The sequence below is a fragment of the Felis catus genome, chromosome C2, assembly GCF_018350175.1.
Source record: "Felis catus isolate Fca126 chromosome C2, F.catus_Fca126_mat1.0, whole genome shotgun sequence".
Taxonomy (NCBI): Eukaryota; Metazoa; Chordata; class Mammalia; order Carnivora; family Felidae; genus Felis; species Felis catus.
The window spans coordinates 132,467,803-132,482,144 of NC_058376.1; the positions used below are offsets into that span (position 1 = coordinate 132,467,803).

The 14,342-nt window shown below is 40.2% G+C and overlaps 1 protein-coding gene across 7 annotated transcripts in view; it reads right to left on the reverse strand.

Moving 5' to 3' along the window:
- METTL6 (methyltransferase 6, methylcytidine) overlaps positions 1-14,342 on the reverse strand; it is an 18,867-nt gene continuing 4,525 nt past the window's right edge. For 6 of the 7 annotated variants that reach the window (XM_045037648.1, XM_045037647.1, XM_045037646.1 and 3 more), the window contains 3 exons: positions 9,265-9,435; positions 2,564-2,705; positions 1-686 (listed from right to left, as the gene is read on the reverse strand). In XM_045037648.1, coding sequence (XP_044893583.1) covers positions 505-686; positions 2,564-2,705; positions 9,265-9,435 — 495 coding nt within the window. In that variant the 3' untranslated portion in view covers positions 1-504. The remainder of the gene's footprint in view (positions 687-2,563; positions 2,706-9,264; positions 9,436-14,342) is intronic. The other variant, XM_045037650.1, reaches the window with a different exon arrangement.

The following is a 14,342-nucleotide window of genomic DNA, read 5'->3' on the forward strand; positions in this document are numbered from 1 at the left end:
TGGGTTCTCGAGTCATAGCAAAAGCTGTATTTGTGAAACACTGGTCTTGAAGAGGCACATAAATGAACTCAAGAGGAGAAAAACGGGGAAATAGGACACACTGGAAAAAGAGAACAATCCTTCAGGCTAAAAATACATCTGGATGTGTTATTTCAGTCTATTTGGCCTCATTTTTCCGCAGGGCTGTCTGACATGCTGCCCGGGGGCACACTTACAGACTCGCAGTAGTGACGGCAAGGATCTCTTTAAGCGCTTAGGCTTTTCCCTTCGTGGAATTTCAGCCAGACAGCCTGGCTGCACTACATTATACCATCAAACTTTCTTTCCTTTTCAGGCCTGGAAATTTTATTTGCATTGTTGTAATATACACACACACTTGCTACCTTTTCATATAAAAATTATATATGCTCATTTTTAAAAAGTTAAAATATAAAAATATACAAAATAGAGTTACTTCAAACTTTCCTCTTCAAGGGGAGGCACAAATGTCAACCTTGTGAAAGGTCAGGACTTGTGACCCAGGCCCAGGGTCAAGGGTGTTGGGTTCTTAGGACACTTTCGGAATTTGCTCTGAAGAAAAACCCTCGGCACACACAGGCCTTCTTTTTTATTCACCGTCTCACGAAACACATATTCATTCACCACTTCTTCGTAACCTGTGTCCGTAAAGAGCTGAGCCAGGAATTCTGTAAGGAAGCAGATCAACAATGCTCATGGTCTTTTGTTTGTTTACTTATTTTTGAGAGAGAGACAGAGAGAGCGTGCAAACATAAGCAGGGGAAGGGCAGAGGGAGACACAGAATCTGAAGCAGGCTCCAGGCTCCAAGCTGTCAGCACAGAGCCCGATATGGGGCTCAAACTCACAAACCCTGAGATCATGACCTGAGCTGAAGTTGGAGGCTTAACTGAGCCGCCCAGGTGCCCTTGTGACGCTCATGGTCTTAATACTACGTTTGCTCTGAGGTGGTAAAGGGGGCGGGGGGGGGGGGGGAGCAGGGAGGAGGGTTATGTTATTTTTTTAGTATAACAAAAACTCCAGTGCTAAAATTTAAAGAAGGTTTTGTTTTAGAAAGTAACACACTCCTACTTCTCATCTCACACCCAAATAGAAACCCCCAACTAAATAATTTCATCAGAAAAGTTTAAGGACAACCTGGAGTATGGCCACCTTGCCCTATTATTATGAATCCCCAAATACCAATGTCTGAGTAAAAAGAAACAATATTCAAAGTGGCTATATTCATATAAAGTCTTCATGTGTTCAGTTTGTTTGCACCAAGCACCTCACCTATCCTAACACGAAGGAGGAAATTCTGTAACCAGAGTGGCGGGGAAAATCCCTTTGTCGTGATATACCCTAAGGAAACTTTAACCCAAATAATACATCACTACATGTTCACTGAAACCAACTGAATGGCCATGTAGTGAAAGTGAAGACCCTTAGAGCCCTGCTTCCGAGGACATGCTCTGAGGTACTCTGCAGACATCACTACATCTTCTCAATTATTTACAATTGAGATTTCAGTAAACAGGAGCATGAATGGTTTTAACTTTCCCCTGACATTTTCTGGCTTTGCAGTTTTAATGGTAATCACTCATTTGATTTCCTTCTACATCCAAAAGAATACTTTAAGAAATACAAACGGTTGTAAAAATAGAGTTTAAGAAGGTAATTATTTTGTGGTCCAAATGATTAAGTAGGCTTAAAACTAATAGTTCAAAATATCTAGTATAAGACTGAAATAATGTTGGGGAGTTGGATGCTTTTCTTATCAAAATGACTTTTTAGGGGCCCCTGGGTGGCTCAGTCAGTTGGGTGGCCAATTTCAGCTCAGGTCATGATCTCGTGGTTTGTGAATTCGAGCCCCGCATCAGGCTCTGTGCTGACAGTGCAGAGCCTGGAGCCTGCTTCAGATTGTGTCTCCCTTTCTCTCTCTGCCCTTCCCCTGTGTGTGCTCTGTCTGTCTCTCAAAAATGAATAAATATTAAGGAGGAATTTTTAAAAAATGACTTTTTAAAGACCCCTATAGTAAATGTGCATACTTAAAACCTTTATACAAAAAGGTTTCTTGCCTTTATAACCTGGGAAGGTAATCTCCAGGCATTATATTTGTCTTTTTTTTTTTTTGAGTTTATTTGTTTTTAGTAACCTCCATACCCAGTGTGGGGCTTGAACTCACTACCCCCAAGATTAAGTCACATATGCTCTTCTGACTGAGCCAGCCTGGCGCCCCATCCTACCTGTTTTCTTTGTGACTGGACGAAGTGAGGATCCGCATTTGCCCTCCCCCTTTTCCAGCACATTTCCTGGTAGGGCAGCCACGTGGCACGTCAGAGCCTGTCCACTAACCTGGGCTCACTAACTAGACACTGTCACCAGAGCAGGCCTGTGAGCTTACCACGGCCAGGGCCGCGTCCCTGTCGTCCCAGGTGCTACGTGGTGCGCGTCGGAGACTGTTCCAGCCGGGACCTTGCACTACGTGCAGCCGCCCCCGCCTCCGGCCAGTACCCCAGTGATAATGCAAGCAAGTAAACAATTAAAGACAAATTCCATTAATCTTACCATCAGTAAAAAAATACGATCTGGTTCCATCTTGTCTAGCATAAAAGTTTTCTCCAAGTTTGCTGCCAGCTTTAAACCTAAGCATGGCATGATCATACAGCCCATAGTCACGAAACAAGACACTTCTGCCTGGTTTTAATACCTATGAAACAAAAGCAGGCGGCACGTAACTCTGGGGAACCCAGGCAAATAAAACTTATTCAAATAAAATAAAATCTGATTGATTTAGGGATTAAAATACCTTATATTTGTGATAATTATGAAAGGAACCAGACTGAACCATCCATAGTTTGAAGGAAAAACAGCCTCCTAATCAAAGGTATAGCAAGACCTGCGGGGCCCCATGCATTAGAGGGATACTTCTTGAGCACCTACAAGGTCCAATGTCATATCAATTAAAATGTTAATGACGTTAAATCAAAGTCTTATTTTAAGGCATGTTCTCCTGCCATTTTATCAGCCATCTCCTAGTATATGATCCTGAAGTCAAAGTGACCCTTTAAAAAAATATGTCCTTTTGGCTTCTTACTGATTCTAGCTGGCTTTCCTCATTTTAAGTCTCCGCTTGGGTTTCACTGTGCTACAATTATGCATAGCTTGCCCACCATGCTAATAACAGAGAGCACTCGGCAGTTTATCAGACAGGAGGGAGGGAGAAAGGAGAGATCATCCTCGTGCAAGATGAGAAAATGGACACTACATAAGTGATTTATGCACGATTCACACCTCGGCCACTAAGTGGGGGGTAGTCAAGACTCATATTTGGGTCAAAAGGCATCATATTGTAGCATCAGAGACACCTGTTAGCCCTGGAGGGGGATTGGGGGAAGTGTCATTCCAATTCCATTCACGCTTACTGACAAGAAAAGCAAGGCTAAGGGGAGGAGGGGTAAGTATTTGAGTATTTGTCCTACATGTGCCTTATAACAGGTCCTCAGGCCAGTGCAGCAGTGTAGGGAAGGGGATCATGGTCAGGCCCGGCTGGGAGTCCCTCACTAAAGTCTTTCAGAGACAGGTGTCACAGAGTAGGTGTCTCGAAAATTGGGAGTAGGCACCGGCAGGGTGTGGGTATTATAACTACCTCCATCTTATAAAGCAAATAGCACACGCTTTTCAAAATGAAGAGAAAGTGGTATGTACTGTGACATTTCCTTTTTGTGTGAGAATTCTTTCAAAATGCCATGAACGCTACTAAATAAGAGCGGACTTAAAAGGCATTAATTTTATTAAACCCTATTCTGTATTTTTTTTAAAGTAGGCTTCATGCCCAGCACAGAGCCCAACGCAAGGACTGAACTCACAGCCCTGAGATCAAGACCTGAGCGGAGATCAGGGTGCCTGGGTGGCTCAGTCAGTTAAGTGTTCGACTCCAGCTTGGGTCGTAATTTCACGGTTCCTGGGTTTGAGCCCCATGTCAGGCTATGTGCCGACAGTTTGGAGCCTGGACCCTCCTTGAGATTCTGTGTCTTCCTCTCTCTCTGCCCCTCTGCCCCCGCCACTGCCTCAGAAATAAATAAAACATTAAAAAAAAAAAAAAAGAAAAAAGAACCTGAGCTGAGATCAAGAGTTGGGCACTTAACCAACTGAGCCACCCCAGGCACCCCAATTAAACCTTATTCTGGTTCATCACAACAATAAGATGATTTTTAAGACATGACATATTAGACTTTTGATGCAGTTTGATGTATTTCCTCTTGAAACACTGTCCCTAATACTTCCAAGTGGGCTGCAGTTTCCTCATTTAGTAAATTCTAATCAATGAGGGATGCATTCTAAATATCATCAGTAAAGAGCCTCTTGGGTAAAAACATCCTATCTTAGTCTAGAACGCCAAGTTTTTAAAAAATGTGAATTGTGAAGAGAAAATTCTGAAAAATTTAGTTTATAGGAAAAAGGCTTATTCTTAATTGCAGAAGAAGGAAGGCTCCATGGGACAGTGGGAAGAACACTCAGGAATTTGGAAGTCTTGCTTCATATCCCAGTTCTTCCATAACTAGTTGAATAACCTTGAGCAAGTAATTTCATCCGTGTGTTTTCTTGTCTATAAAATAATAAGTTCAATACTAATGCCTCCTTTGATCATAGCTAACAGGCATTTTTCACCATTACGTTCTTTCATTCTCTAAACAACTCCAAGAAGTAGGTTAGGGGTGGGGAGGGAGGGGAACGGGAGGTCTATTACAGCCACTTTTACGGCGAGCAAGGCTCAGAGTCAAAGTGACTTGTCTGAGATTTCAAGGCAAGTTGGTGGCACTGGCAGACAAATATCCAGGTCTTCTGATGACAAATTTTGTCTGTTTTTACTTCATTCTATTCCAAAAATGAGGGAATTCAACCTTAAGGTTGTCTTTCAGTTGAAACCTAGTTTTAAAAATTCTCAGTGTTAACATTCTACAGTAATTACATCTATCTTACCACAGCTTATTACTGTGGTTGTTCATGAAGGCCTCAGAGCTGCCCACCTTTGGGTCTTGTTGTCAGAGGCTGAGAGATTGCTTCTCCTTTTGTAATTTTCAGATGAAGCACATGGTTTCAAATTAATGACTCAGGCACTACGTATGATGGCAGAGAGATCCCAATCTGCTACTGTTGTGAACTCATTCCACATCAGCTGAAAAAAGAGTTCTATTGGGGGTAAAAATAGAAAGGACTGCTGAAACGGAATTTGTTACCAAAGAAAGGTTACAACAGGGGCCAGGTGTGGACTGAGACAGCTCAACTGGATAATAATAAAAAAATTTCATTACTGTTAAAATATAAATAATATACTGTATGTTTCCAATAAAATTTTTCTAAATAGTTTACCCTGAGAGAGAGAGAGCGCGAGTGGGGGAGGCAGAAAATTCCATTAATTTTATTAAATCCTATTCTGCGCTGGTAGCATGGAGCCTGACGGGGGGCTTAAACTCATGAAACGGCGAGATCGTGACCTGAGCTGAAACCAAGAGCTGGACGCTGAACCGACTGAGCCACCCAGGCGCCCCTGTATGTTTCTATTTAAGTCAAGAATAGGCATACCCTCAACAATACTTGGCTTTCTCAGCCTTCTTTAATTTGGTTAACCTAGCGGTATCTCATTGGGGTTTTATTTTACATTTCCTGGGTTACTAAGATAATCTTTTCATATGTGTGTCCTCTTCAATAAAACGACTATTCACATCTGCCCATTTTTCTATTAATTTGCTTGTACTTCTTTCACAGGAATTTCTCACGTATTCTGGGTGCTAATCTTTGAACAGTTTATAGACTTTTCCAAAGTTGTTGGTTTTTTTTTTCTTTGTATTATATTGTCTTTTGAAGAACAGAAATTCCTACTTTTGTTATAATCATCTTTATGCTTAGAATGCTTTGAGTCATCTTTTGAAAAAACTCCACACTCTGAGGTCACAGAGATTTTTTCCTGTTATTTTCTTCTGAAAGGCTTTTTTGTCTTTTTCACTTAAGTCTTTAATTCACCCGAGAATGATTTTTGTATAGGATGTGAAGGAGAAGTAGAATCATTCTTTCCTACATGGACACCCAATGGTCGCAGCATCACTTACTGAACAGTCCCTATTTTTCTACTGATTTTCACTGTCACTTCTACCATATATCAAATTCCCATGTATGCATGGATCTGTGTTTAAGCTATCACATTCAAGTTGTCCCTCTGCTAACATCATTCTATCTTAATTACTGTAGCAGTAAGAAGTCTTTTTATCTGGTTGGGTACAGATTTCCCCCGTTTTGTTTTTCTTCAGAAGTGTTTTGATCTTTGTTCTTTCATGTAAACTTAGAACCACCTTGTCAATTTGCTCAAAAAACAACCAAAAAAACCCTACCCACAACCTCCAATCAATCAAACAACAACAAAAAATAAAATGTATAGGGGGCACGTGGGTGGCTTAGTCAATTAAGCCTCCGACTCTTGGTTTCAGCTCAGGTCATGATCTCACGGTGTGTGGGTTTGAGCCCTACATCAGGCTCTGTGCTGACAGTGTGGAGCCCGCTTGGGATTCTCTCTCTCCCTTTTTCAAAATAAATAAATACACACAAAATTTTTTTTTTAAATTAAGAAAATAAAATGTATAATATTAAATGGAGAAGTAAGATTGCACAATGCATGTTACTCTTTGTTAGGTGTGAATAGCTCTGTGACATTAAGCAGAGTACATTCATCTTATACTTTCATAGTCTTAATATATTCTAATTAGACAATTATATTATTTGCAAATGAGTTTTGTCTTCCATCCCTATGTTTCCCCCATCTTTTATTTTCTTTCCTGTCTTTTTGAGCTGATTAGGACCACCAGGATAATGCTGAAAAGCAAAACTGATAGTAGGCACTCTCGCCCCATCGAGTTCCAGATGCTCTTTATTCTGTCCCCAACTCCTACTTCTCTCCAATCCCTGAAACCTTTCATCAGTGAAATCACTAGTATCCACCTCTTCTCAATGTTCCTTTCACATCCTGGTGCTAACAGACTGTTCCTGAGGACACTGTTTTCCCTGCAACCTCTCAAGTCATGGCTGTTTTCTCTCCTCACCTTTGTACCACTGGGCTTAGAGATGAGGCTGGCGCCCTCCATGCTTCTCATTGCTACTTTCTCATGTATTCTCTTTCCTCCCTAAAATCCCTAGCTCTGAATCTCTTGTCATCAGATTATATCATCTGCTATCCCTTAATATTACTGTCATCTATTAGTGCCAGGGTCATTTCCCTGTTTCAGGATGAATGTTTCTGATTTATTCTCCTCTCCTTAATACTACCCTATTCTTAGTTCAGAGTAATTTCAATATATGTGGATTATCCCTCCAAATATGCTGGCCTCTTAATGACTTGAACTTTTCCAAGGTCTTACCCTTCTAAACCACTCACTCCCATGGTAACGTCCTGAAGTCTTGTCAACACTAAAAAGCATAACCCCTCCGGTCTCTCAGTGTCATACAAGTCACCTTGGTCATTCCCCCCTGCCCCATCTTTCCAGCTCTCTCTACTTCCCCATCTTTCATCATCCTTTGTCCTCACCTGGACCTTCAAATCAGGTGATCCTACCATCTTTTCCCTGATGCCCTCTCTTCCCTCTTTACTCAGCTTCAGTTCCATGCCCATTTGTGGATATATGCTGGGTCTCTTCTGCTCAGATACCAGGGGCAGGGAAAGGGGAAGTAAGGAGAAAAAACCTTACAAAACCTCACGAGCAGAGAGCTGAAACCACCGTGGCAATATCTGAATTTCTTAAAATGTTGTTTTAAGTGAGAATAATGACTCCCTAAAAGGTTTCCAGTGTCTTGCAATTTGTTTTGCTACTTAAAAAACATTTAAAACGTCTACTTTTTCAACTTGCTGAATGTTCTTCTCTCCCTTTTATAAAGCAGACCGACTGAGGCCTCTGACTCACTGAACAGGTGAGGCTTAACAGGCTTTCCAGACTGTGTGCCCTTGCCATTTAGTGGCCCCCAGGTGACCTGCATGCTTACCACTGGTCACTTGTGTTGGTTCCCAAACTTACTTACACCGGCTGTACTTAGATTTAGAATTATACATGAATATATAAACAATGCAATGCAAGTAAAGAGCATTTTTATTTTCTCTGAAAAGTACACTGAAACTTTTGGAAAGACTTGATAGAGAAGCACTGAACTGCTGTTAGACATGGGAGAATCAAAGGTAAGTCTAGGTTAAAAATATAAAAAAATTTGCCCTTGCGTTGTTTCCAATCATTTTTAAGTCTTTGCTCCACTTTTAAAGAAGCCAGAACTCTACTATGCTACTATGTATGTGGTTCATAAGATGGTAAGAAAAATGGTAAAGAGCCCCATACTCAAAAGAAAGGGCCGTGGCTCTACATCAAAAGAGTGATAAAAGAATATTAACATATTTTAAGTCATAATAAAATGTTTAAGGTAAGAATGTACCTTTTTCATGATTTTTTGATTTAGTTGATCTTTAATCAACATTGTTGCCACAGATAAGAGAGCTTCTACCGTAGTTCACAAAGCAGCCTCATTCATGATCTCACCTGCATCTCACAATAACCCTAACAGACACCCCCATTTCACAGCCAAGGACACTGAAGCCCACAGAAGGAAGATGACGTGATTTGTCTTGAGTCACATGACTTAAGAGTGATGCTTTACCTCCTGAGTGCTACAGCAGCCTCCTGATGGCCAGAGCAGTTTGGGTTCTCCTCGTTCTGGCAACAATGATGATAGTGACAACAACGGCTGATTTTTGAAGAGCACCTACCACCTTCTAGGCATCGTGCTAAGCACTTTATACATATTGCATGTATTTCATCTCAGTATCTCAGTATTACAAAGGTAATGAAACTGAGGCTCAGGGAGGTAAAGAAACTTGCCTAAGCAGGGAAGCCGGGCATCGTCTCTAGGCACTCTGATGCCGGACTACGTTCTTGACCCCGAACCATATCTTCTTCTCCTTTCCAGCAGGGACTATCTGCATGTTATTCCATGCACAGAGCCCAGATAACTACAAAATCATCCTAGCTCCAAAGCTGGCCAAACTGAAGAGCAGTGATGGCTACCAGACAAACCAGAATTCAAACTGAATGTTTTATGTAGGAGAACCCCTTCGATACACTGACTGCATGGCCTACACATAGTGAGAACGAGGGGGCTTTGTGAACTAGACATGAGCCTCAGAGGGGAGATAAGCAAAAAGATCAGGACGTCCAACCTCCAGGCTCCAAATTACTAACCTGGTAAATGTTTTGTAAGACAAGGTGCATCTTATCAGGGTGAACAGCAGAGAGGACAAATATCAACATGACAACATCCACGGACTCTGGGGGCACATGTTCCAGAAGGTCATCTTTGGTTAGATCACACTGGAACACCTTGCATCTTTCTGTGTCATATAAAGGATTTTGCTAGAGAAGGGGGAAAAAGAAAAGAATTTTAATGCGACACCCATGTGGACACACAGAGAAAAATACAGCATCAAAAGGAGATCCGATGGAAAATGGATCTATTTCCACTTGTGCACTGCTACACAAAAATCACAGATCACTTTGTTACTGTGTAAAACTGAGTAATGTGCCATTTGCACGCTAATGCACGTAGCATTTGCTGTTACTAGGAGGGCCAAGATTTCATTTTAACAAATCATCTTTAACTGAGGATAGAACACTGAGGAGCTATCACATGTTCAAAGCTGCGCATTCTAGAAGCATAGATTTCTAGAGGCATAAGTCAAAACTGACCCGTGCTTCCTTAATCCTTTGAAATCACCCATTACAAGCCTAAATCCTCTGAGAAGTCCTTCCCAATCCACTCATGGAGATGCTCCCACAGTTCTGCATATTTTCCCTTGAGACAGCAAGCCAAATAAACCAAATTTCTTCTTCTTCCCCGCCCCACCCCCACTTTTTTTTTTTTTAAACAAGTGTGTTCCTGTACATTTTGAATGGGGGGTTTAAGAGCATTATCAAAAAAAATACATATAATACTCTTATAAATATAAGAGTATCATAAAGTCTAAGATCTTATAAGAGCATTATAAAAAAATAGCAACCCTTTCTTTAAGAAAAAAATTTTTTAATTTTTTTTTTTGAGAGAGACAGAGAGAATGTGAGTGGGTTAGGGGCAGAGAGAGGGAGACACAGAAGCAGAAGCAGGCTCCAGGCTCTGAGCTGTCAGCACAGACCTGACGTGGGTCTCAAACTCACAAGCTGTGAGATCATGACCTGAGCCAAAGTCGGACGCTCAACTGACTGAGCCACCCAGGCGCCCCACAAACCTTTCTTTAATGTAAATAAGGACTCGAATAAATACAAAGTTCTTGGATGGGAAGATTCAATATTGAAAAGACGTCAATTCTACCTATAAATCTGCTTCTAAATCCAATGCAATCTCAATAGAATCCCAATAGATTTCTAGAAACTTGACACAAAGGCAAATTTGATTCATCTGGAAGCAAAAATCTTTAGGAATAGCCAAGCCAATTTTTAAACTGAAGAACAATGAAGGAAGAGGTACACTACTGGACTTCAAAACATACTACAAAATGCAGTACTGAAACAATGAAGTTTGAGAATGAGGACAAATAGACTATGAAGACAGATCAGAGTCCCCAAAACAGACCCACGTATATAGGGGAATTTAGTATCGCAAATGACAAAAGACAAGTGACAAAGATGACATATCAAAAAAGGTAGACAATAAAAGTGACAATTATCAGGGAAGAAAAATGAATTTTTTCATTCAACTTACTGTGTTAGAACAACTAGCTATACACTTGTGTTAAAGGACAATTGGTTACCCAGGTGACTTAAAGGTTCTGGTTTCAATTCAAAGACGTACAGTAATATAAAAATGCAGCTCCCATCCTTACAATAAGAAAAAAGATGGACAGACAGCCAAGTAATGGCTTTTTTTGTGAACCCATCAAAGAATAGAGGCCAACGAACCAGCAGCCATCCCCCAACCTGGAGACAGATAAGTGCCTTCAGGGAGAGACAGGACCGAAGCATTTGCTTACCTGAGGCAGAAACCCCCAAACTGGAAAGATAAAACTAGAAATTTGACAAACTGCTGTAGACTGAGTGCGGATGTTATAGCGTGAAGCCTCTGGGCCTCTGGGGGTGGAAGTAACAGGAACACTCCCATCTTTTTATAGGTGTTTCTTCCAAGAACATCATGGGGCTCTCACAGAGAAGATGGTGCTCCATCTAGTACTGGACTTTCTCATCTCCTTTAAGGAAGAAAAGATTCAAACTACAGGGGAAAGGTCTCCTGAAGCCTGCAGCCTTAGGGTACTAGCGAAATACCACTGCCAAGAGGGGAGGAAACTGCTCTGCCCAGACCCATTCTTAATTTTTTTTTTTAAGTTTATTTTTTTAGTAATCTCCACACCCAATGTAGGGCTTGAACTCACAACCCTAACATCAAGAGTTGCAAGCTCTTCGGACTGAGCCAGCGCCCCCCAGACCTAGTCTTTTTTTTTTTTTTTTTTTTTTTGGTGGAGGTGCTGGGGATTGATAGACCTAGTCTTGATCTGAAGGGAGAATGGCCTCAAGACCATCGAGGAGGACACCAGGTAGATACTGAGGGACGAAAGGGAGAGGAAAGCTCTAGTCCTAGAGCGCAGACACACTTGTGAAGGCCACACCCCTGAGACACAGGCCCACTCTACAGTTCAAAAACTGAGAATCAGAACATTAGATGACAATCCCTTCTCCCACACCTTACCAAGTCTCCAGTGGTAATAACAACAGTGGATTGCAGCTGGGAAAGTTGTAAGAGAGAGGATCTTTACGAGGAACAGTATGAAGAGCAGACCCAAAGCCAAAAGGGGTGACATAAACCAAGTCACCAGAGGACTCTGAAGTCTCTGGTGGCCATAGCAACGATAAACCTCACAGGTAACTATAACAATAACAGATTTCAAACACAGCTCAACTCCTGTCTAGATTATTACAAATCCTTATGACCTCAGTACCCATAGCCCTACATAACATACCTGACTTTCAGTGAAAAAAAAAGTACAAGGCATACCAAATGGCAAGAAAAAATAGTCTGAAGAGACAAAGCAATCATCAGAACCAGACTCAAATATGACACAGATATAGGAACTAGAAGTTTGGGCATTTAAAATAACTGTAATTAATAAGTGAAAGACTCTAATGAAAAACACAGACAAAGTTTAAGATCAAATAGGCAATTTCAGCAGAGAAATAGAAACTACAAAAACAATCAACTAGACGAACTAAAAACCAAAAACACAGCAACAAATATGAAGAATGCTTTTGAAAGGCTCATCAACAGGAACATTTACTACCTAAGAAGGAGTCAGTAAACTTGAAGATAGGATGAAAGAAATTACACAAACTAAAAATGCAAAGAGAAAAAAAGTTAAGAAAACAAACCACCATCCAAGAAAACAAACCGCCATACAATAGCAAATGGTATAATACACATGCCATTAGAATCTCAGAAGAGAGAACAGAGCTGAAGAAATATTTGAAGAAATAAGGGCCAAAATTTTTCCAGATTAAAAAACATGATAACCAAAGCTTTAAAACTATGTAGAAGATTAGAGGACTCTTAAACAAGACTTAAGACCTTAGAGCCTTGAAAGGAAAACATTAATAAATTTGCACATAGTTTAAATCCTGCTGAAAGACAAACCATAAAGCAATGCTAAATAAACTAGAAATGTTTGTAAAAAATGAAACAGAATATCCAGAATATACCCTAAAGATAAAGAAATGACAGAAAAATGAGCACAGGTTATGAACGGACAATTCATAGTATAATACAAGCTCCACCTGAGGGATTTTTTTTGTGTTTTGTTCACTACTTAGTCCCAGTGCGTAGAACAGTGACTGGCACATACTAGGACCTCGATAAATACATGTGGAATAAAGAAACTCACAATCAGAAGAAAAACTAATGCTTATTTACATATATAAGGGGTAAACAAACTAAAATATGGAGTATTACTTTTTGTCCATAAGATTAGAAGATATAAAAAAGACTGATATCAAACATTGAGGGTATAGACAGAATAGGAGCTATATATTAAAATTTATATATTAAATTAAAAAATATACATCAAATATTAAAATTTAAATGTGTGTACCATTTCTCCAACGAATTCTTCCATCACCAAAGAGAAAAATGCACACATGTGTTTTGGGGAGTGGCACATAGTGCCACATTAACCCTATTTGTAAGAGTAAAAAATCAGAAATAATTTAAGCAAACAGCAACAGGGTAACTGTTAAAGTACAGTATATCCATTCTGTGGAATACTACAACAGCTAAGTAAAGTACAGTAGACCTGTATGTACTAAGACAAAAAAAACCAAAGTACAAGATAGGATGTGGAGTGAAGAAAGCAAGTTATAGTACAATGTGATACCACTATTAAAAAAACTTCTAATGGATGGTACAACTGTAAAAGGTTCATGGAAAGTTAGATGTTTGCCCAAGTATCCCCACATATTTGTTAATAGCAAAAGGTAAATACTTGTACCCCTTAGGAAGGTACTTTTTAGGTGGGAATTAGGTAGTTACTACCTTAACCCAGAGATCAAAACTAAAGCTAGCATTACCAGACATTAATGCCTCCTGACAGGATGCAATATCAAAGATACAACATCACTTATTACAGTATTTTTGCCAAAAATATTTTACCTGGTTTAAATCTAACTTCTAGTTTACAGTAAAGGAAATACAGAGGATAAAGGAACAAGTTGAACAATGATATGAATAAACAATCAGACCAATATGGAATGTGGGACCGAATTATAGAAAATGGCTTGCTCTTCAAAAGCTCAATGCCAGGGGCACCTGGGTGGCTCAGTCGGTTGAGCGTCCGACTTCAGCTCAGGTCATGATCTCATGGTTTGTGGGTTTGAGCCCCATGTTGGGCTCTGTGCTGACAGCTCAGAGCCTGCTTCAGATTCTGTGTCTCCCTCTCTCTCTGCCCCTCCCCCGCTCATACTCTTTCTCTGTCTCAAAAATAAACATAAAAAAAAAATTAAAGAGAAAAAAAAAGCTCAAAGCCAGTGGGGAAAAGGTCAAGGGGAAGGGCAGGGATTTTTTAGGCTAAGGACATTTAAGGTACGTTAAGAAGTACAAGATTTAGTCCTTGATTAAATACATCTATAAAAGACACTTGGGACTACTTGGGTAAATCTAAATCCATTCTGAGTATTAATGACATTAGGAGATTACAGTTTATGTATTGTGCCATGCAGAAAAAGTCTGTATTTTTTGAATATGTATGCAGACATATTTGAGATGGAAGTGTCTTGACATCTATACTTTA